This window comes from Acanthopagrus latus, chromosome 4, assembly GCF_904848185.1.
Source record: "Acanthopagrus latus isolate v.2019 chromosome 4, fAcaLat1.1, whole genome shotgun sequence".
NCBI classification, from domain to species: Eukaryota; Metazoa; Chordata; class Actinopteri; order Spariformes; family Sparidae; genus Acanthopagrus; species Acanthopagrus latus.
The window spans coordinates 28,118,944-28,140,452 of record NC_051042.1 but is presented as its reverse complement, the minus strand read 5'-3'; the positions used below and the strand labels follow the sequence as shown (position 1 = coordinate 28,140,452).

The window sequence follows — 21,509 nt, the reverse complement described above, 5'->3', positions numbered from 1 at the left end:
ATAATCAACACATCACATACAGTAAGTACAAAAATACAACTAATTGCAGGGCTAATCACTGATTTGTGTGTGTGTGTGTGTGTGTGTGAGAGAGAGAGAGAGAGAGAGCATGCTTGTGTAGAGATAAGAGCTCTTTGGCAGTCAGTGGGATCTGCCTATATAAGGCTGTTCTATTCCTACTGTGTTTCCTCTGGGGATACAATGCAATTGTCACTCTGGACAATGCATGCCACAGAGCTTGGCAAGTCTCACCATTTTATTTAATATATTATGATTAGAAAATGTACTTTCAAACTCCAAAAATGGGGGGAAAAGTGCCAAATTGTGCTGTTTTTGTAAGGCTTTGCTCATAACTCTGTGTCGACGTGTGCCTCGGTAAACAGAGCTCATTGTAACCCCACACCAACACATTATGTGTGGAAAGTAACCTCGTGTGACTGTGGATGACTGAAAGAATGTACTGATCATATTCACACACTTCACGGTGAATGCGTCATTCTCCTGATTGACAGGCTCAAATGATTCTTCACGACAGTCTGTACACAGATCTGACCACACAAGCGGCCTCCCTCTTCTCTGAGCGTGTGCAATCCATCGCTAACAGACAGACAGAAAAAAAAAAAAAAAACCCTTCGCCCCGGTTTTTAAATCCTCTCCTCGTATTCGGGGAATGACTAAACGCGGGATGACCTTGTGTTTGACTCGTGGATCTTTGTCTTCTTCAGAGGGATTTTCTTGTTTCTGTACTGACCTTGTACAACATGGCTATTTTGGCAGTTTTTTGAGGGGTGTTTTTGTTTTTTATGAAATGGTCCAAAGGCAAGTTTTGGATGTGCTCTTGTGCCTATTTGCAGGCCAACTATAAATAGTCCGGCAGCCTACGCATGCTCATGTTTGATTGGAAATTGCAGTGCCTTAAGTCAGTGCTCTGGGGTATCTGTCAAAGGAGGGCAAGAAACCGGTGAATGGTGAGTTAACTGTGTAAAATAGACTTTGTATTATAGATATAGATATAGTATAGGTCAGTAATTTTACAGAGCATCAATTCAACTCAACTATAGAAAAACTGTTTCTGTAATTTAACTTTCTGTTGCTCTCAGTGTTCATCTTCTCACTCTTTGTTCTCTTTTAGCTCTCACTGTTCTCTCTGGAAACACAAATTAGGCGGCACAAATATACTTTTACTTTTTTTCTTCTGGAGCAACTTTTTTTTTTTTCGCTTTATCTGGTGAGAAATGGGCTCACGGAAGACACCGACACGCTCCTCTTCTGGCAATGGAAGATACAGCAATGGGAATGATAGCAGTGGGAGCAGCCGGCCCGGCGGCTGCAGCTACATCTCCAACGTGAGGCCAGAAACCAGGTACAACACCGACCCAGTGTGCTGAGCTACCTGTCGAAGCCCCTCAGTCAGGACCATGTCAGTCCACAGAACGTGGGCCCTATAACAGCATCAATACTTTAACGTTTTCCTAACCTGAGGTGTACGTGTGGGGCGTGTTATTTCTGTGTTTGTTGCCATGGTCACCAGAGTTTAAATAAACTGCTGATTAAGAGCAGCATCTCAGTTATGCAGCATGGGCCCCATTTCACATCGAGCAGTACACTAACAGCAGCTTCTGCATGGAAAGATTTGCTCATGGAACGAGAGGTGCTGACCTTTAAGACCAACTTTTTCAGTTCTTCATCCTCAGGTGAAAGGAATACACCATAAAGAGACTTTTGAGATGATAATTAATATTTTTCCCTTCTAACCAGTAGCACAGAGCTGCTATTACAGCAACACATCAAAGTAACAATGAATGACTCAGAAATGGTTTTATTCTGCCCTGATGTCAAGTTTTTCCCCTTTGGCTTTTTTCTTTCATACTTTTGAGGAAACTTTTGATTCTTTTGATTCTTTGTTGGGCCCTTAAGACCACTGCCTGTGTGCATCTCACTGCAAAACGATATGCAGATAGCTGCATGGCAATGGATATGAGTACTAAAGGATTATGAGCATTATGAGAAAAAACGTAAAGTAAATGCAAGAATTTCTAAACCATCACTGTAACAAATCATTTGTCAATAACATCGGTATAATCTACAGCAAAATATACCAAAAACATGAAGACAATGTAAACGATATCACAGCATTCTTTTATTGCCAACAGTAAAAATTTCACTATTGAGAACTATTTTGTTCAATCAATCAGAAGTTCAATGTTTATCTGTAGAGCGCCAAATCACAACAAAAATCATCTCCTTTCCAACTTTCCAAACTGAGCATCTCTAAACCAGTTAACAGCTCATCACTGTGAAAAAATAAACAGATGTAAAGTAAACCTGTTTACAGTAAACTATTTTAAAATCAACATATATTCTCTAAATCTTATTAGTCTGTCTCAGTGGTAAACACAGTACAACTACATGATTTCTTTTTACAGTATTTTACCGCAAACTTCAACTCTACAGTAAATTACTGGCAGCTGTGGTTTGCCAGAATTGGGTAAAACACATGAGGCATTACATTTATGTGGCATCAACTACTGTTCAAGGTGAACTACAAAGGAAACAACAAATAAAGACAATAACAAACCAAGGTCCAGATTACGTAAGACAGAACTTGAAAAAACTGAAACATTTTTAGCTCAAAAAGTCTCTCACCAGATATAAATTACTGCAGTGTTTTTGTGTCACATCTGCAGTAGGTCAGCACTGACTGAACAGCAACAGTGCAAAATGAGTGCTGTAAACCACGTTGCATGCACAGTATATCATGTTAGTGCAACTGTTAGTGTTGTTCCTGCTTAGTTTGCTTAATCACGAGAAACATGCAGTGAAGTGTAACAGTACTCTTTAGCTATGCATTGAACCAGCACTGAAGTGATGTCAACACCAGACATGGATCAAGTGCACGTAATTATATATATATATATATATATATATATATATATATATATATATATATATATATATATATATATATATATATATATATATATATATATATATATATATATATATATATATGAGCATCAAGTTAAAGCTTCTACAATACACATGCAAGCCCACATCCATTCATGTTATATGTGTGTGATGTTGTTTCCTCATTTCCTCGTGGTTCAATATTCTTGACCCATTATATTTCGGGTGATTACTTTCATTTCTATGATTAATGTCATGTGGACTTATTAGATCTCTGTCAGGATGCATCTAATTTCAGTCAACTGAACTGAACTTAAGTTAAGTTAAAGATAGCAAGAAACACTTCCTTTTCATGTGTTAGATTTGCCTCAAGAGACACCTACTAAACATTAAATGAAGACAAATCTTAGTTTTAGTTCGTATTGAAGTGAATGACCAGATCAGCTCATTGTTCACTAAAAATACAAAAGGCATGTTTGTAATGTAAATCCAAAGAATATTTAATAAGCTTATAGACTTTTTTGTTTATTTTTTTTTCTCTTAACATTCAACACGGCTATGTAAATTTGGATCATCTTGTTCCAGCTGGCTCAAAACATTCATTTACCTCCTTTTATTGAACATATTGAGGATGTCTCTATATTTGTCTACAGTTACAGACATTTTTAGTTCTTTTTTAAATTCTTTTTGATATAATTATATTTAATTTTCATCACACAAAATACACTCAATAACATATTATACACAACCCGCATGCAAAAACAGGACCAAAAAAAGATAATGTACAACCACAAAAAGCCAGACAAGACATAAGAGATATAACAGGAACAACTTTTCAGCTTATAAAATTAAAAAAGACAATTGCAAAGATAGTTTATATCACTCAGGAGGGACCACAGCTAACATTCAGGAGAGTTAAGTTGGTCAGTGTTAATTTGGCCTGAGGTACTCTCAAATTTATCATTAAACCTGTGTGTGTTGCTTTGAAGCCTCGCAATATGTATCCCTAAAGCTCTGTAGAGATCTTGAGTTTCAATCAGAAATCGTCTCTGCATGCATTAACCTTCATCACCAGCACTTTAATGTGAAGAATGTCCTCTATAACTAACGGAGACAAGGTCTTGTGACAAATAAAACATCTAGAATAATAGAAAAATCTGGCTTTTACCAGTCTTCAATAATTAAAGGCTACTGCTCATCTACACGTAACAATAACAACTTAACAACCTGACTGAGCAGCTGCCTTCTGTCACACAGGAGCACCCTCTGCAGTATGATGGCGCAGCTGACTGAGGAAACTCAGCCCTCCTTCGAAACAACCCTCAAGTCAAGAGCTGTGTCCGAGAACTGCAACGTTAAGTTCTCTTGTGTGGTTACAGGTAAACATTGCCTCACAGTTAGACTGTTTAGTAACACTTCATATTATGTAAGTAGCATACACATACAAATGTAGAATAAATATTGTTAACAACTTAAAACCAACTTACAGATCTCGATGTGCTACATCTGAGAGAAGGCTTTTCATACAGATCTTTTTTTTTTTTCTATTTTTCAGGACACCCTGTTCCTCAACTGATTTGGTATAAGGATGACGTGCAGTTAGACAGATACTGTGGACTGCCGAAATACGAAATATTCCGCAATGGACAAAACCATATCCTGCACATTTACAAGTACGTATGCTCGGAAACACTGACTGACTGCACTTCTTTTACCAAGAAAATACCATCGTATCAGTCTGTGCAAACTTTCCACAGTGAAAGGAGACCTGCTATGCTTTCCTTTCCTTCAGTGTTTCACATTCAAGTTCTTGTAAAAGATCTTGAAAGTCTGCACCGACAGACACTCCTCTCTCCCACAGAAAACACTGCCCCTGAAATGTCTCGCCTTTGACTCTGTGCCTTAGTGACATCACACTATGTCACAGAGTCACAAATTTGCATATCTTTTGTCTAATGGCTAGTTTGGCATGTAAGAATTGACTGAGCGCAGCTGCACTGTTGTTGTCAGCCGTGCTGGGTCAGGCGTGTGTGAGCTGACCAGTCAGAGGAGAGCGGGTCATCAGGAGGGGGGCCTTAAAGAGACAGGAGCTTAAACAGAGCGTTTCAAACAGAGGGGGAATATAGCGGTGCAGCTCTGGACAGCATGAGAAAACTGATGTGTTTTTTGAGCATAAAAGTGTGTTAACCTGTTATAGTAGGAACCCAAAATAAAATCATGAACATGAAAATAAGCATAATATGTCTCCTTTAAATGTTTTAATTAGAGGGGCCTTTATGGCAACAAAGCGTAGTGTATTATTTTAATCTTTCTGCTATGATGTAGTCCAAAACACTGAGAGCGCATCAACATTAAGTAAACTTAAACTGACTTTCCTTTGCAGTTGCACTGTGGAGGATGCAGCTATATACCAGGCCTCAGCCAGCAACTGTAAAGGCATCGTGTCCTGCTCTGGTGTTCTGGAGGTGGGTGAAATGAACGAGTTCAAGATCCACCAGCGCTACTTTGCCAAGCTCAAACAAAAGGCTGAAAACAGACGCAGGGAAGCGGAAGGCAAAGAGAACCAGGAGCCGCTACGAACCATCAGTCCTGACCGCACACAGAGGAAACGCCGCTCCACGATGGAGGCCTTTCTCAGCACGCCGAGCTCCACGGAGGATGAGGGCAACGAGGAGAGCCACCAGGCTATAGCTGCAGACACTGTGGCCAGGTTGGCTGAGGCAGCTGTGGAAAAGGTGGAAGAAAAGCCAGTTCCCCTCACCAATGGAGCAGTGTCTGTTGTAACTAATGGACAGACCATCAGTGAAAATGCCAACAAGAGCGGTACATATATATATGACTCCGCTCAGAAAGTTTTTACGGCACACCACCCCAAAACTCCCTTTGTCAAAAAGAAGATTAGAATTTCCAACAGTGCAAAAGTCGCCAAATCAGACACACTAGGAGAGCGGGCATCTGAAGAGAGAAGGGCCAAAGAGGATACTGTCACCTCTGTAGCTCCAGCCTGCACAGACTCAGTACAGTCTGAGGGGACTTCAGAAGAAGTCATGGAGGTAGAGAACACTATTAGCTCATCAGTTGTGGATTCAGACTCCAGCAACATGACAGAACAACTGAAATCAGAAGTGTTGCTTATTGAAAGGCCGTCAAAGGATGTCAACAAATGTGTTGAGGTAACTTTGCCTTCAAAGAAAGAACATCTCCCTGCTGCCCTCACAAGTCTTTCTGTGACAGGAAGTGAAGTTAAACAAGCCGCAAAGCACGAGAAGGAAGTCGGACGTAGAGATAAAGAACACATCACCTCAACACAACTACAGTCGCATGCTGCAGCAACAGCAATGGTAAAGGAGGATTTTTCTAAAACAGAACATGTTACACTCATGGATGTTGATGACAAGCCAAATACTTCCACCAGTGCATCCCTAACACACAGAGACATTGAGTCAGTGAAAGCACTGTGTGAAGACAGGACTGATATACCCCAGCGTCTATGCGAACAGGCTGGAGATCAGGTGTCTGAGAGGGAAACAAGCCCCCGCCAAAGAAGTGCGTCTGTGCCTCAGCCAGCGCTGCCGAGTAAGGTGAGTGAGCCTTTTCGCATGAGCTCATGGGAGCTTTGTGCTGCCAACACAGGCCCCATCAGTAACACAAGCAACCTGCAGGTATTTATAGCTTTTACAAGTATGCTCCGCTCTGTGACAAGAATTAAATGACGCACATGTCGATAGACGCAACAGGTCTATCAATGCAGTTCACTTGATACTGAAAGTTCAAAGATCTAGGAGTTGACTAACACAGCATTTCTTATCATTTGGATTTATACTCAGAATTTGACATTCTCTATCAGATGGTAATTATTTTCTTTACTCCTCAGCTTTTGAATGGATTCATCACATTAAATATAACAACTCAAAGAGACGTCTGACAGAAGCGAGCTAGCTGTTTCCTCTTGTATCAAGTCTTTGTGCCAGGCTGAGTTAACAGCTGCTGACTGTAGCTTTAGATCAGACATGTATGCCAAAGCCTAAAGCTGCTACAATGAACTTTTAGTTTTTGTTGATTCTGGCGCTCCTTTGGACAAAAGTAATGTTAGACCCCTCAATTCATCCTCAGTGCTCTGCCATAAGTCTGAATCCAACCCAGTGTCAGGCATTAAGTCTAATAATCATACAGAAACAGCAAATCTTCTCATTGATAGTCTTGTTTGCAAATATGGGTCAAATAGAGGGATTACTTAAAAATTCTTGATATCCCATAACAAAAAGTAATTTAATGTCAGTAAAACTTTGACAGACATTAGAGAAATATTGCACATTTCCCCACCTTTAAAAGTGAAAGAAAGGTGTTGTGATGTTGACAGCTAGAGTGTGTAACTGTAACAATAATACACAATATTAGGACATTACATTACAGGAAATAAAGAAATTATGTGCCTGTTAATATTTGGATTGTGAACCTTTGTTGTCCACTGCTTATGCAATCGCCCCGACTGTGGCTATGTGGCTGAATACTGACGACGCTGAGAGCTGAGACCAAACACTGCACAGCTGAAGCACCTCTTAAAATGATTCGCATTCCTTTCTGGCAACGCTTCAACATAAAATAGCCACCTTACATGTGAATGGGCCAGACAATGTCACAAAGAGGCAAAGAGAATGACCCCTGCGCTTTATTATCTTATCCATGATGGGACTGGCATATGACACAGGGAACCTCTCGTGCTAATCTAAAAAGGGATCCAGCTAAATAACAGACTGAAAGGGGTTTTGATCCACAGCTAACGTTCTTGTCTCAAACAATCGATGTTGATGTGCTGGATTAGAATCCAGGGTGAGGAGGATTCTATATGTAAACATACGTAATATTTTCTTTACAAGCTCTCTGATCTACTGATCTTCATTCAACATGAATGCAAGCGCTGGCATGGGACATATTCAAAGGGATAGTTCACCCCCAAATCAAAAATACCAATTTCTGCCCTTACCTGTAAATTTTATTTATCCATCTAGATTGTTTTGTTGTGATTTGCTGAATTATTGAGACATTATATGTGTCCTTCCTCCTCAATATAATGAAACTAGGCACTTGGCCCCATTAGCTAACTAAGTTAGCTTAGTCAGCTAGCCTCTCATCCATGAATAGATGTATGCTTCCTTCTGCAGAAAATAGAAAATAATTCCTACATGACACTACTCACACCAATGTAATGAAACTTTTTTGGCACTCTGAGCACCAAGAGTGCCATCTAGCTACCTTATATTTGAGAAAGGCCAGACTTGGCAACTCCAAAACAAAGCTGCACTACAGATAAGATCTGGTACCATTTGAACAGGTGAAGGAAGGTTTCTTGTTACCATCACTGACAGTTTCTTTCATTGGCTCTTACGTTTCTTTTTGCTCTCAGGTCTTTACATTCTGTTCACTGTTTGTTGCTGGTTACACTGTTGCTGGTTTTAAAATTACATGTGTTTATCCATGTCTAGCATACTCAGGGATAACGGAATAAGTATTTGCAGCATGGAAACCTCTGCTTGTGTTATCCAAGGTTACACAGGCCCGTACAATGATGAACAGGAATGATGCACCTGTCAACCTTGAGCTTCCACTCCATTGCGTGACGGAGGCACGACCACCACAAAGGGCTCCATCAGAGGGAGATACCTCAACAGATGACATCCAGACCCCTTCTTTGAACTGTGCTCTTCCAGCAGCCATTGACAAAATTACACAGGACACATGGGATCATTCCGGGGGATCAAATGAAAGCCATTCGGCCCTTTTTACAGACCCACAGAAGTCATCCATCCAAAGCCCCGATGGTGGTGAGAACCCTGCTGGGTGTAACGTTTCGCCCAGCACCCTGCAAAGCCAAGTTGATACAGCCATAAAAACTGTTGAAGGGACAGAAATACAAGTTGACGAGAAGGTAGAGGGTAAGGAGGTAGGTGAGTTATTATTGCAGTCTGAGAGTGTGGCACCGAAAGAGAATATAGTTGAGATGGAGACAAAAAGTGCTGATCTGCACGTGACTGACCACACTGAGACTGAAAAGACCAAAGATGCAGCAGGTAAATGCGCTGACGTAATCGATGTGGATGCAACTGCTAAAGAAGCTGAGAAGATGAAAATGGTGGAGGAAGGTGTTTCAGAATTACACGATCCAAAGTCAAATTCATCTAAGCCTGATATCCCAATCCCAGAAAACACAAACCTGTCCGATTTCCAGGAAATTCACAAACCTGTAACAAAAGTTATATCTATAGCTGAACTTTTAAGATCCCAGATAAAGGCTCTTGACTCTACACTAGCGAATTCATTGACCACATTACCGCTCCATGCTGACCTTGTACAAGACCCAACCACTGCTACGGAAACCGATGACAGCAAACGCAAAGCAGAAGTGAAGAAGTCTGCGAGGAAAAATGGGTTAAAGATTGACGAAATTCCTCCAAGAAACATCAAGGAAACACTTATGGAGGTTTATCATCAACTCAATAAAACTGATCTGGAGCTAATCAGACTCACTCAGACTCAAGATGCAACTTCACCGCCTGTCCAGGCTTTACAAAAAGCTGTTGTAATCCCACCCATCTCTGTTGTAGACACTGGCAAGACTAGGAGTGAAAATGTCAAACATAACACTCTGTCGACTTCTGAGGATAAACTGACCCACAGATCAAACATGGCTGAAAATGTCGGTCACATATCTGGGACTCCCCTCACAGTTAAACCTGTAAAGGCCAGAAGTCAAGAGTCAAATATTACTGTTTTGGAACATGCCAAGGATGAACCTGTTCGAGGAAAGGACATGGGATTTATTCAAAAGATGACTCCAGAAATTAAAGCCAAAACAGGGACTAATGAAACATTTTTATATCCACAGAAAATGGAAGAAGACAACATAAAACCCAGTTCTTTGCAGAGTGTACAGAGGTTTCCCACTAAAAGTATGCCTGGAACAGAGAGTAATGTTCAGTTTACTCAGCAGGACAGCCCTATGGTTGAGGTATTTTCACAGAATCCAGCCCCCGAGGCTAGTCCATTGTTAAAGAGAAGAAGCTGTGTTTCCCCCATTCCTTCTGCTACTGCACAAGAGCTAGCCTCGGGAGCCCGACGCAAAATCCTCATACCCAAGGCCAAACCTGAAGAGGCCTCAGAGGCCACATCACCTGTTGCTAGCCAAACCGAGAAAAAGGAAGTTTCCACACCAAGCAGCAAGCTGTCTCCAAGTCCTCCGACCCTCTCTACGTCCCCGAACCTGCCACGACGGTCACCTCTGCTGCAGCCGCCTGGTGAGCTAAGCTCTCCAGTGGAAAGACATTCACCACTATTTAGCAGGAGAAAGATGGCACCTGAGACTCAAGCACCAAGCCAACCGCCCAGTGAGGAGATCCACAGCCCCAAAACTGAGGGGAAACCTCCAGAGAAAAACAAGCAGGACCCATTCAAAGGTAAGATGGCCTTTAACTCAGAATAGCAGTTAATATCTTCCGTGATAAGAGAGCATGTCCACACAGGAGCCAGTTTCCTCTGACATCGTCCTCGGAGTGGGAAGCTCAAATGTCATACTATTGTATTCCAGGTCATAAGTCCTGTAAACCTAGGGAATTTGAAAAAAACCCACCGGACGGATCAGCAACTGAAAAGTCAATGGATGATGAAAACCTGGACTTGCAACCTGGAACACAACCTAACTTTTGTTCTTAGCATTTGAGCTTCACAACTTGTCAGTGGTCTCTGGTGGACAAATTTGTGATTGTTTCTGACTGGCCTCAAACCTGGTTTGGCATTTCTGTACTACAATGTCTTAATACTTATCAGATGATATACACCGACACATATATTGTCGATTGACCTGTTGTCCCAGTACATTGTTATCATACGAGGGAAATGTATTTTTAATATTTCAAAAAGTGTATAATACACTGGATGCACTGAGGTTACTTGAGTTAGAACATAGAAGTTTGTGTATCTTCATCATCATGTTGTCTGTGTTGGATCTCTTTCCCTTCAGCTCCTCAAGTTATTCGCAAGATCAGGGGCGAAACCTTTGCAGATTCCTCAGGACACTTGAAACTGTGGTGCCAGTTCTTCAATGTTCTCAGTGACTCTACGATCCAGTGGTTCAAAAATGAACAGAGGATTGCTCAGACTAAAAGAAAGTAAGTCCCCAGAGTAACACGAAGGTACGTCTGCAGCTTTAACATTTGATATTTGATGTTGTATTGTATTACTCCAGTTACATGCTGCTGTTTTTATATTAATACATAATTGGTAGGGAAAATGGTTTATTCCATGATACATAATGTTGATCACTTATAATACTAAAGCTCCAACTTATTATTTGTTTGTTTCTCAGTGCAGGCGATGAATCTCAAGCCAATCTTGCAATTGTCCAGGCATCATCCAAAGACTCGGGTGTTTACGGATGCACAATCACTAATGAATATGGGACGGACTCTACAGACTGTCTTCTTAGTGCAGAGAGTACGTACCCTTTTACATTTGGCATAAATAAACATTTTCCATCACTGGGCCACAACAACTCTCATCTTTGCTCTCACTGTGTTGCAGTCCTGGCTGGAATGTCCCTCCGCGAGGACCTTGGTGGTAAGATGATGGTTTTTACCTCTTCAGAGCTCTATCTTTCCAGTGTCAGAGCTCAAATGTTTCTCTGACTGCCATTCTTACATTCCTCTGCACGCAGTTGGAGAAGAAATCGAAATGACACCCATGATATTCAACAAGGGTGTGGGTGATTCTGGCATCTGGGGCAATAAATTCTTTGGCCGTATAATGATGCAGGAATCTCAAATCGGTAATGGCTGCTCACACAAAGTCTGGAGGGCGAAAGTCATTTATGGTCTAGAGCCTGTGTTCGAGTCAGGAAACACATGTATCATTAAAGCACGCAACCCAATCGCCTATGAAGGGAAAGGAGAGAGCGGCCTGATAGACAGGAACCTGGACATTATCAAGCAGGTATGTAGGAAAGGTTTGATTTTGTAGTTTTATTGTGTCTTCTTCAGTTTAAATATGTCATTCACAAAACTAACAAATCCAGCATTAAAGAGAGTCAGTCAGATGATGATCCTGCCACCTACATAGGATTACTGTGTCACTAATCAAATGGAAAATAAATCAACACTCGGGTGTAGGTTGAGCTTATCTTAACTGGCTATTCTCCAATGTTCCTCACAGGAGTGCAAAATTCAGAACTTGGCTCGTGAATACTGCAAAATCTTCTCTGCAGAGGCACGAAGGATAGAAAACTTCGGCCCCTCTCTGGAGTGAGTTCAATCATTTTACACTTCATAAAATGTCATCATCTTCTCGAGTGTTATTCCGTCAAACGGACCGTCAAACCATCATGAAAATCTTTGTTACGCAGGGTGCTTCCGGTCTACTTGATGTACCGACCTGCGAACACTGTTCCTTACGCCACAGTGGAGGCTGATCTGACGGGGGTCTATCAGAAATACTCAGTTGTGGATCCGTTGGGCAGAATGGACATGAGAACTGGCACTGAGGTGGGACAGAAGTGCAGTGCCCTGCTGCACTGGATCTTTCAGTGGACCAACGGCAATTTGCTACTCACACGGCTAGAAGGTAGACCGACACCTTGATTCAACAGAGCGACGTAGAATCTTTGTTTCACTAAATTGCGGTTAATGGACTTAAGAATGAAATGAACCAACACACCTGATTCAAATGATCAGCTCGTCATTGAGCTCTGCTGAAGCCTGATAACGACCCATTTATTTGAATCAGGTGTGTTGAGGCAGAAAACATCCAAAACATCCAGATCGAAAAACCCTGCCTTAAAGCAACATCATGTAGAAATAGGCATTTTGTGCAATTTGATAATAACATTTTAAGTATGTTTTTTTTGTGGGAACACCGCTTGCGTTTGTATTTTAATTTTTCTTCCTCTGATTATATTTTTTTGTGCTGGATTGAATGAGGTCTGTCACATTTGATTCTGTTACGTTGTATTGTTTTGCAGGTGTTGATACTAAGATCACCAATGTTGGAGTCTCAGTCAAATCAACAGGGTGAGTGCATTGTATAATTTTTTTTTCCCTGCAAATTACACCGTGAAAACCTAATTTTACAGGTAATTTACTTTGATATGTTTTACAGCCGTAACATTTGCTTTTGTGCGTGCCTGTGTTGCTGCAGGCATCAGGGTCTACCTGTCGAAGGGAATCCCAAAGTTTTTGAGCAGTTTGTCTCCCAGCACCAGTGTAATTACTTCTGTGGGCTGCTCAGCCTGCGCTCCCTGAAGGTCATGGAGTCTTTACTGACGCCAACGAAGCCCAAGGGCTCCAAGAGCCCGTTACTTCAACGTAAAATGGCCGCCGGCTCCTCCAGCCCTCAGACCGGCAGGAAAATTGCTGGCAGCCCCCGAATGCCCCGGAAGACAGAGCCAGAAGGCAGAAAGACCCCCACTCAACAAAAAGCTGCTGACGCTCCCAAAGTTGTTAAGATGGAATAGTGTAATTATTACTCATCAAAGCTCAAGGATTTTCCTGATTGACCATAAATGGTTCACGTCAGCAGAACACTGCAGGAGGAACTGGAAGAAAGAAAGAAAGCTGATGACGCCGTTTTTTGGGAGAGGTTTAAAACTGTTCAACCCTTTAAATAATACGGCTTGATGAATTAAGTTTTACAGCCACCATTCCTTGTCATTATCACTTATTGTGGATTGATGCCTTCACATGTTGTGGTGATTATCTATTGTGTCCTACATTCAGCAAATTTTAGGCTTGAAATCACTGTGTAGTAGTGAGTAGAAGCTTTCCTGGGTTTGTATTCTATCAATCCATGTACCACTGCAGGTCACCGATTGTGAATCCCAATCTCAGGTCAGTGTTTTTGTAAGACAGAACCTTTTTTTGAACTGAAGTGGCATTATATGTAGTCTAAGTGTCATTTTAGATGTAAAAGCACAAACCTGTATCTTTTTTTGTCACCTTTTTGTGAATGTAGGGGCGTCGTTATGTCAACTGAAGTCAAACCATGACAAGGATGATAGAGGAAGACCTGCGGACGCACAGCACATTTATTTTTCTTCCCTCTTTTTTTCAGGAATGTATCCAGCCGCCTGTAGCTTCACATGACACTGTTGTACAGTGGCTAACGGTGCTGTGCTTTTATATTGTAACCTGTCATGTTTACTTGCTGTTCTACATTGCACTGCATTTTTAGAAAACTGCACCTTCGAATGCAACTGGCTGTAAAATAAAAGATACGAGTACGCCTTTTGGAGACGCTGTGAACGTGCATGACATTTACATTTTAGGGCATTTATCAGACGCTTTTGTCCGAAGCAACTTAAAGTAATTTCTACACTCATACGCTGATGGTGCCGGGCAAGCTGCCGACCAGCACATCAGGAGCAGTTTGGGGTTCAGTATCTTGCTCAAGGACACTTCGACATGCACACCACAGGAATCAAACCGGCAACCTTCCGATAGGGACGCTGACTCTACCCCTGAACCACAGCCGCATGACACGTGCTTTTTAAAACTCTGACCATCATCTTAATAGAAATTAGCATATTATGGAGTGGGCTGAATCACTGTAATGAAAGCCATCAGCAGTCACTCCTTATCATATATATTGTCTACAAAGAATACCTAACCCGTGTTATCTCAGTGACCCCTTTTATCTGAAAGGACTCCGACTCTGTCACATTTCTTTCTGTCAGCATACTGACATGCATTCATTTTTTTTATCTTCAAAAGCTTTTCCATATTTTGGATGAAGCTACATTATATTTTTGCTCATGTTTTTTCCATTTACATTAGAATTTTCCTAAAGTTGTAAAGCTGATGCTGCAGCATTCTGTCAAAGCACTATCCCATCTAGTATCCCATACTGTGTCTGACTGAAAGTTGAAAAGGTCAAAATCTGCACCAACAGGAGTGGGGTCTTAAAGCATTTTAAGACAGACAAGGAATACAATCCTGCAGCACCGGACAGAATGAGAAAACTGATGTGTTATTTATGTCGTAGTATATTTGTTGGACACCACAAGACTGGCAGTAGAGGAGGACTAGGGCTCAGGCTGGTGTCTCCGCCGGGGAGGAGACGTGACTCATGTTTGTATGGGCTGAAAGTTTGTGTTAGGGTGACACAGAGAATCTCAGGTGGAGCAGTCTGGTGGCAGAGGCCATGCAACACGGTTGGTAGAGTAGAAACCAAGGTATTTATCCTAGTGCTGATTGCATCAATGTGCTGCAGGTTTGTGACAGGAATCAGCTCCAGCCAGGAGCATGTCCAGCAACTCCACAGCACCTCTGAAAAACACACATGCACAGAAACTCCATGATAGGCCACAGCAAAAGTCCAAATGTAGCAATTTAATTCAAACCTATTATAAGTGTGTGTGTGTATCTATGTATACAAGCACAGACACATATATATTTATGAATTAATGTGAAAATATGTCATGCCATCTGTATGATGTACAATCAGTAATGCCAAATAAAATCCCATAATATGTCAAGCCATTCATGCTTTGTGTAGCCCATGATGATGCTTGGAGGTGAAGCTCGAACATTCTCACCAATGTATTTTGTGTACGAGTTGAGCTGTTGTGAATACACCTGTAAGCCTGGTTATGACTCACATATGATAATTTCCCCCAAAATACATTAACTGTAAGGCTCTGGTACGACATTTCCCATCTGGCAACGCTGTAGCCCTCCAACATTTGTTGAGACATCTCACTCAAAACAGCAAATATCAGCTTCATAGCAGTGCTAAAGTTAAGGTCAGGGGATTGCTGGAGTCATGAAGAGTCATCCTCTGGAGATCATGAACGTCTTCTATCAAATAGTTGTTAAGATATTTGAGCCTTTCACTTACAGATCCAGAATAATTTGGGTTTTTTTTAGGATTAAAAATAATAAACCTTCATTATAAATGCAATCCAGGATTCATCGCTTTATTCTGTAGCATGTTATAAATATCTGACGTGAGAGAAGACTTGTGTGGGCGGAGTAAAACAAGACTCCCTCTGACACCCATCGCATGCTGAACAGCTCTACCACTCAGGGGCAAATCAGATTCCTCACAGATATTAGAGAGTTAAGTGTTGCTTGCAACCAGCGTGTGTGTTTACAGGGTGAAAGGCTAACTTCATCATGATAATCATTTGTGATTCCCAGTCATTTGTGAGTCACCGTTTATGTAAGCGGGGAGCTCACGCACAAGTGTGAACAGAGCCAGGGAAAGCTATATGTTCGCTTAACAAAAAAATAAAAATGTTTGCCCGGTGTCACTTCTGATGTTGTCCAGTTAAGCATGACAGGGTCTGATGTTGTCGACAGAAGGAAGGGATGATGGTCTTTAGTGGGTGGTAGCTGATGCTTTCATCGCGTCCATATTACTCACATGATTTTCCATTATCATGTGGAACAATGAGAACAAACCTTTAATTAATAGTAAAAAGAACAAAACTGAATGAAATTTGTCCAACAACCCATAATTTCACTGATTTCCACCACGTCTCCACATGGACCTGATTCACTCAATTCATTTAGTCCATGTGAAAGATGTGGGTGTATGTTTGGACCAGGCCTACAGGAGGTATTGCAAGTGATGACAGTGGTAACAGACTGCATGTAGTTTAACTGAGGTGTGATGGCAACATGGAGAAGATCAGGCCTGTCATGAAACAAGACACTCCTGCCACCTACTGTTAGTTTAATCACCGTACCATTGATGAAAACAAGACAAGTAGAAGGACTACTAGATCTCTATGTGGGGGACACTGAAGTAAATATTTGATTACACGTGTGTAAATACTGCTGTTTTTACAAAATTATATATTGTATTTGAGGGTTTTATGAGCCAGATACCGGATCAGCTGTTATAAACAGGCAAAGTGGTGTACAAAGGTGCGATACAGTAGAATAAGCCTAAATTATCTTATTCTAAAAAAAGTAACTCATCACAAAATATTCACAGTACAAAAAGATAATGTACAAAAATAAGTCAAATTTACATTATTTTGGAAAATGAGCTCAAATCACCGAGAGCTCTCCACGTCGTCAGTGTCGCCTTCTATTCAACTGAGAGGAATAATTTCAGTCAATGAGACATATCTTAATCAAAATGACTGTCCTTCAAGGCATGACAGAAAAAAAATGATAATGAGAGAAGCGCAGAAATTACAGAGACGAAGATGCATTGGCACATCTCTTCCTGCTGCTCTGACGGAATGCAATAAAGAGCACTGGATCCTTCCCAGTAATCCCTGCATTAATGCCCACGATGACACACGGTAAATGAGAGAATTGTTAGTCCTCAACTGTAGTAAAAGTGTACAGTTAAATCTAAGTAATTGCTGTTTCATTTAACAGGACATAACGTTGAGTTAGTGTGGAGAGCTCGCACTCAGAGCCCTCGTCTCGAGTACATTAAACACATTATGCTAGTTACGTGGTGGCATGTTAAAATATGCTTCACACAGGAAATCTTGCATGTGTTTCACTTCCACAGCATTGAATGAATGACATTAGCAATAGAAAGTGGCCTACAGAGGTGCACCAGGTTGTGGCAGGAGACAGAATAACACCTTTCCATTCAGACAATGTGCGTGAGGTGCAACATCAGATGCACAATGAGAATTTGTACAGTGAGTAAGATCTCATGGAATGAAATGTTAAAACAGGAAGAGCAGCCGGCAAGTGTGGCAGCTAAGATCCACCCTCTCACAAGGCTGCCTGTTATTCTGACCTCACATCGTTGTTCCCAAATGACCTCAATTACCATTGGCGGGCCAGGGTCGTTGTGAGCATTTAGGCAGATTATATGAAAAGGATCACACATCCCTAAATGCCACAGACTAGCTGGCATTTGAAAAAAGTTTTATCTCCGGTCCACCAAAAGCCGCAGGCTGCCACCGGTCTCTGTGCCATCGCTAAGTTGACTGTCAGTGCTGAGTTAATCAGCCATATCGCAGCATTAGCTTTTGCTGACTATAAAATAATGACATTCAGATGCATATCTCACGTTATTTCCTCTCACCGGCGACCTTAAAGGCTACATCTGAATAAAATCAGTGTTGTCTAAATGCTGGATGCATGAATATGCACATGATGTAGCGCTGGCCAATGGGGCTGTGCAGTCTCCCTCTCAAATATACTGCAGAGGAAGAGGAGGTGAGGGAAGAAGAAGAAATCGCATGCTGATGAATGAAACCACTGCCACCTAGTCTTGTGACACCTGGGTGTAAAAAGGGATCTGTAATATGTTTGGGGGTCCGAGGAACTTCTATGTTGTGCTGGAAGCTGGTTAGCCGACTCAATTTCTAAGCTAATGTTAGCTTGATCTTAAAGCATGTTCATAAATTCAGTCACGGAAAATCTGCATACGAAGAATTCACTGTCCAGCATTCAACATCTTAAAGGAGAGATATTAAGCTCATTTTCAGGTTCATAATATTGTTTTGGGTTTCTACTAGAACAGGTTTACAGAAAACACATATGTTTCCTCATTCTGTCCAGCGCTGCAGCCCTGAAATCCTCCTTTGTCTGAAATGCTCTGTTTTAGCAACTGTCTCTTTGAGGCCTCTCACTGGAATACCCAGTCGACTCTGATTGGCCAGCTCACACACGCCTGAGACAGCACTTAGTTAGTTAGCTTCACTTAAGGCATGAATTATGAAAATGTGCTATATGGTGACGCAATGTGACATCAAGAAATTACAGAATAAGGGCAAGACTACTGATGAGGCATTTCAGGTGCAGTGATTTATGTTTTTTTGTTTTTTTACTTTTTAGACATTTTGCATGCACATGAACTGAAATCAAGAGAAATAACACAGAAGGAAAGGGAAAAAATGGAAAAGCAAAAAAGGTCTTCTTTCAACAAATTGTCCAACCGACAGAGATGGGGTCAGTCTAATTTTTCACATCAGGTTGAGATTCAAGATTCAAGATTCAAGAAACTTCATTGTTTAACACATAGTGACAGAAGGTTACCTTCTGTTAGAGCTTGAATAACATGAAAAAACATTCCCACCCGTGATACTCACATAAAAACACGTGCACAGTAAAATAGTAGTGTCTATTTTGTGTCTAGTTTAAAATGCAAATTGCAGTGGGAGTAAACGAGTTCTTGTAAGTTCTCTGCTGCACACATTGCCACAAAGAAGAGAACAAAAATAGCAGATATTCAGTTTTAGTAGGAATATTCAATTTAAAAAGGCTTTTCCTGAGTGGGCGACCTAATTATGGTTTTCACAGAATTGCTCAGTATTCAGAGTGGGATGTAAAAAAAAAACCACACTTCTTCTAATATCGGTTGGTGTCACCTGCTCAGATGAGAGCTGCATTAATGTGAGCAAAGAATGTGCAGCAACTGCAAAATCCTCTGCATATGAAGCATGACGAATGTAACATGTTAAGAGATTACAAGAGACTAATGGAGTGTAGATAGATAGACAACTTTATTAATCCCTGAGGGAAATTAGGTTATCATAGCAGCAGGTACATTCAAGTACGAATACAATCAAAATACAAGGGCAAATATAGAAACAATAAAGTTATATATACAATATATATATATATATATATATAAAACAATAAAATACTGTATGCAATAAAATGCTTGAGTAGCTATAAAGTAAAGTCAACCAACTGTGAGACTCAGTTTTGCATGCAGCATTAACACTCTAATTCACTCTATAAAGGTACGATTGCGGACAGCCCAAGCTGAGTTACATATTGCCCTTCAAGGAATAAAAACATTGGATACATATAATAATTTAAACTTAGAGGTGTTAAGAGATACATGAAAATGAATGAACTTAAACCCTTGGTTGATTGGTTAGTTTGAAAGACTGGAAAAAAAAAATACCACTTCTCAGGATGTTATTTAACACTGGCTCTGTAGATGAAAAATCATATGTTACACACCAACAGATATTCTATATAATATTTATTCAGTGGAGAAATATAAAACTTAACTGTAGAAGTAGACAGAACACTGTTTTTTTTTTAAATATTAACAATGTCAGTATGACGTAATCTCCGTAATTACTGATGCACGTGTGTCCCTGCCTGCTTCCCGAGGAAAACTAAACACATTGCATCGAGGAAAAACACAACACACCACAAAAGAACACACAGTCTCAGAACATATTGTGAAATTACAATGAGGGTACAATTAAGTTGGAGTCATATAAATGCTAACATTTAACCTGATGTTTTAATTACAGCTCAATAATGTATGTGTTGCTAATAATCCCCACTGGCTGGGTCAACAAGCAAAAAAAATGGCCTGTGCGTTTCGGGTGTGGTCGCTTATAATGTTATCACTTACTCAGTCAAACTCACTTCCTCTCGGAAATTGGATGTGGCCCACGATAAAAGAAAAGCAGTTAATAATTACTGATGATGAAAGCTTCTCACTTATTTGTTTTTTTTTTTGTTAGTTAGATTATTAAATTTAGATTACGAGATGGTCCAGGTGTTAAATAAGGTTATAGTGGAAAGTAAACGCACCGCAAGCCACTTACACACTGTTTTATCTGCAGAGTAGAGTTTACCCACCGTTAATTAAGCCATTAATATGTCATCAATTATGAATTTCAGAGAGATTTTTTTATTGGTGGTTGTTTGTTTTGTGATATCCACCGAGTTGTAATAACCATGCCACTGACTGTAAACCCCATATCATGTGATTTAACATTGTAAAAGGAAAGTCTGTTCTGTTTGTATTGTGACGGCTTTTCCAGAGTTTCACATTTTCTGACAACAATGTCTTAAATGATGTGTAATCTGAGAGAGGTTGACGCTAGTCTATCATCATGAGTGTTTTAGAGTTTATCATTTATTTATATTTCATTCATGATTCACTCTCACTGATCTCACCAGCCTTGTTTTCATCGTCATCTGACAGCTGTTAGCGGCAAATAAGGGGTGGAAAAACTCAGTGACTGCTACCTGTCAGCGCCAAATGATGGACAAAGTTATTAACGAGCTAGTAAAGTGATAAAATTTGTTAGAAAAGTTGACCTTTAGTGTCATTCCCATATTTCCAAGTACTGACTGAAATACTGGTTTTCCCAACTCCTCAAAAACAGATGCATTGGGATGGCGGCTGCCCTGACCTTTAATCCCGATGTGCAATTTAAGAAGTTAGGAATGAGACTCAAAAATCTTTTTTTTTTTTTTACAAATAGCACGTTTAAAGTGACCATTGGAAATACATTTTGTCAGTTACCAGAAAACCTTTTGCTAAGAAATAGACATTGGTTTGCACACATTCTATTAACAACTTGTGTTGGAAACTTGCACCAAGGCCTAACATCAACTTACATGATGTTGGCTTTATGGTGGATCATGTTTCAATCTCTTAACTGAAGGAACTTGTTTGAAGTGAGTCGCATCAAAATTTAGCATATTCTTCGATCTTTGATTTTCATAAAATCAAAGGCTAACAAACTTTCTAGTTTCAAATAGTGTTCTGTGGACCTTATTTCCCTCTGAGAACAGCTTGCTTATCAGTTATGAAGAAAATAAATATTCATTTTGTATGTATTAGTACCTCATCAATATTGTAAATATTACAATTCTGAG

The 21,509-nt window shown here is 40.5% G+C and overlaps 1 protein-coding gene across 2 annotated transcripts; it reads left to right on the top strand.

Annotated features, from left to right (window-relative positions):
* The first annotated feature begins 555 nt into the window (after positions 1-555).
* Positions 556-15,428, top strand: alpk3b (alpha-kinase 3b). Of its 2 annotated transcripts, XR_005074813.1 has the most exons (15): positions 556-968; positions 1,133-1,363; positions 4,165-4,286; positions 4,463-4,580; positions 5,291-6,488; positions 8,453-10,358; positions 10,922-11,069; positions 11,267-11,394; positions 11,482-11,517; positions 11,615-11,889; positions 12,109-12,197; positions 12,299-12,516; positions 12,914-12,962; positions 13,090-13,778; positions 13,903-15,428. XR_005074813.1 is itself a non-coding variant. In XM_037096491.1 (14 exons), the coding sequence occupies exons 2-14, from the start codon at positions 1,236-1,238 to the stop codon at positions 13,403-13,405; spliced, it is 4,731 nt and encodes a 1,576-aa protein (XP_036952386.1). In that variant the 5' UTR covers positions 556-968; positions 1,133-1,235; the 3' UTR covers positions 13,406-15,428. The 2 variants fall into 2 exon arrangements, 1 of the variants encoding a protein (XP_036952386.1); XM_037096491.1 differs by having other exon boundaries at positions 13,090-15,428.
* Positions 15,429-21,509: the final 6,081 nt, after the last annotated feature.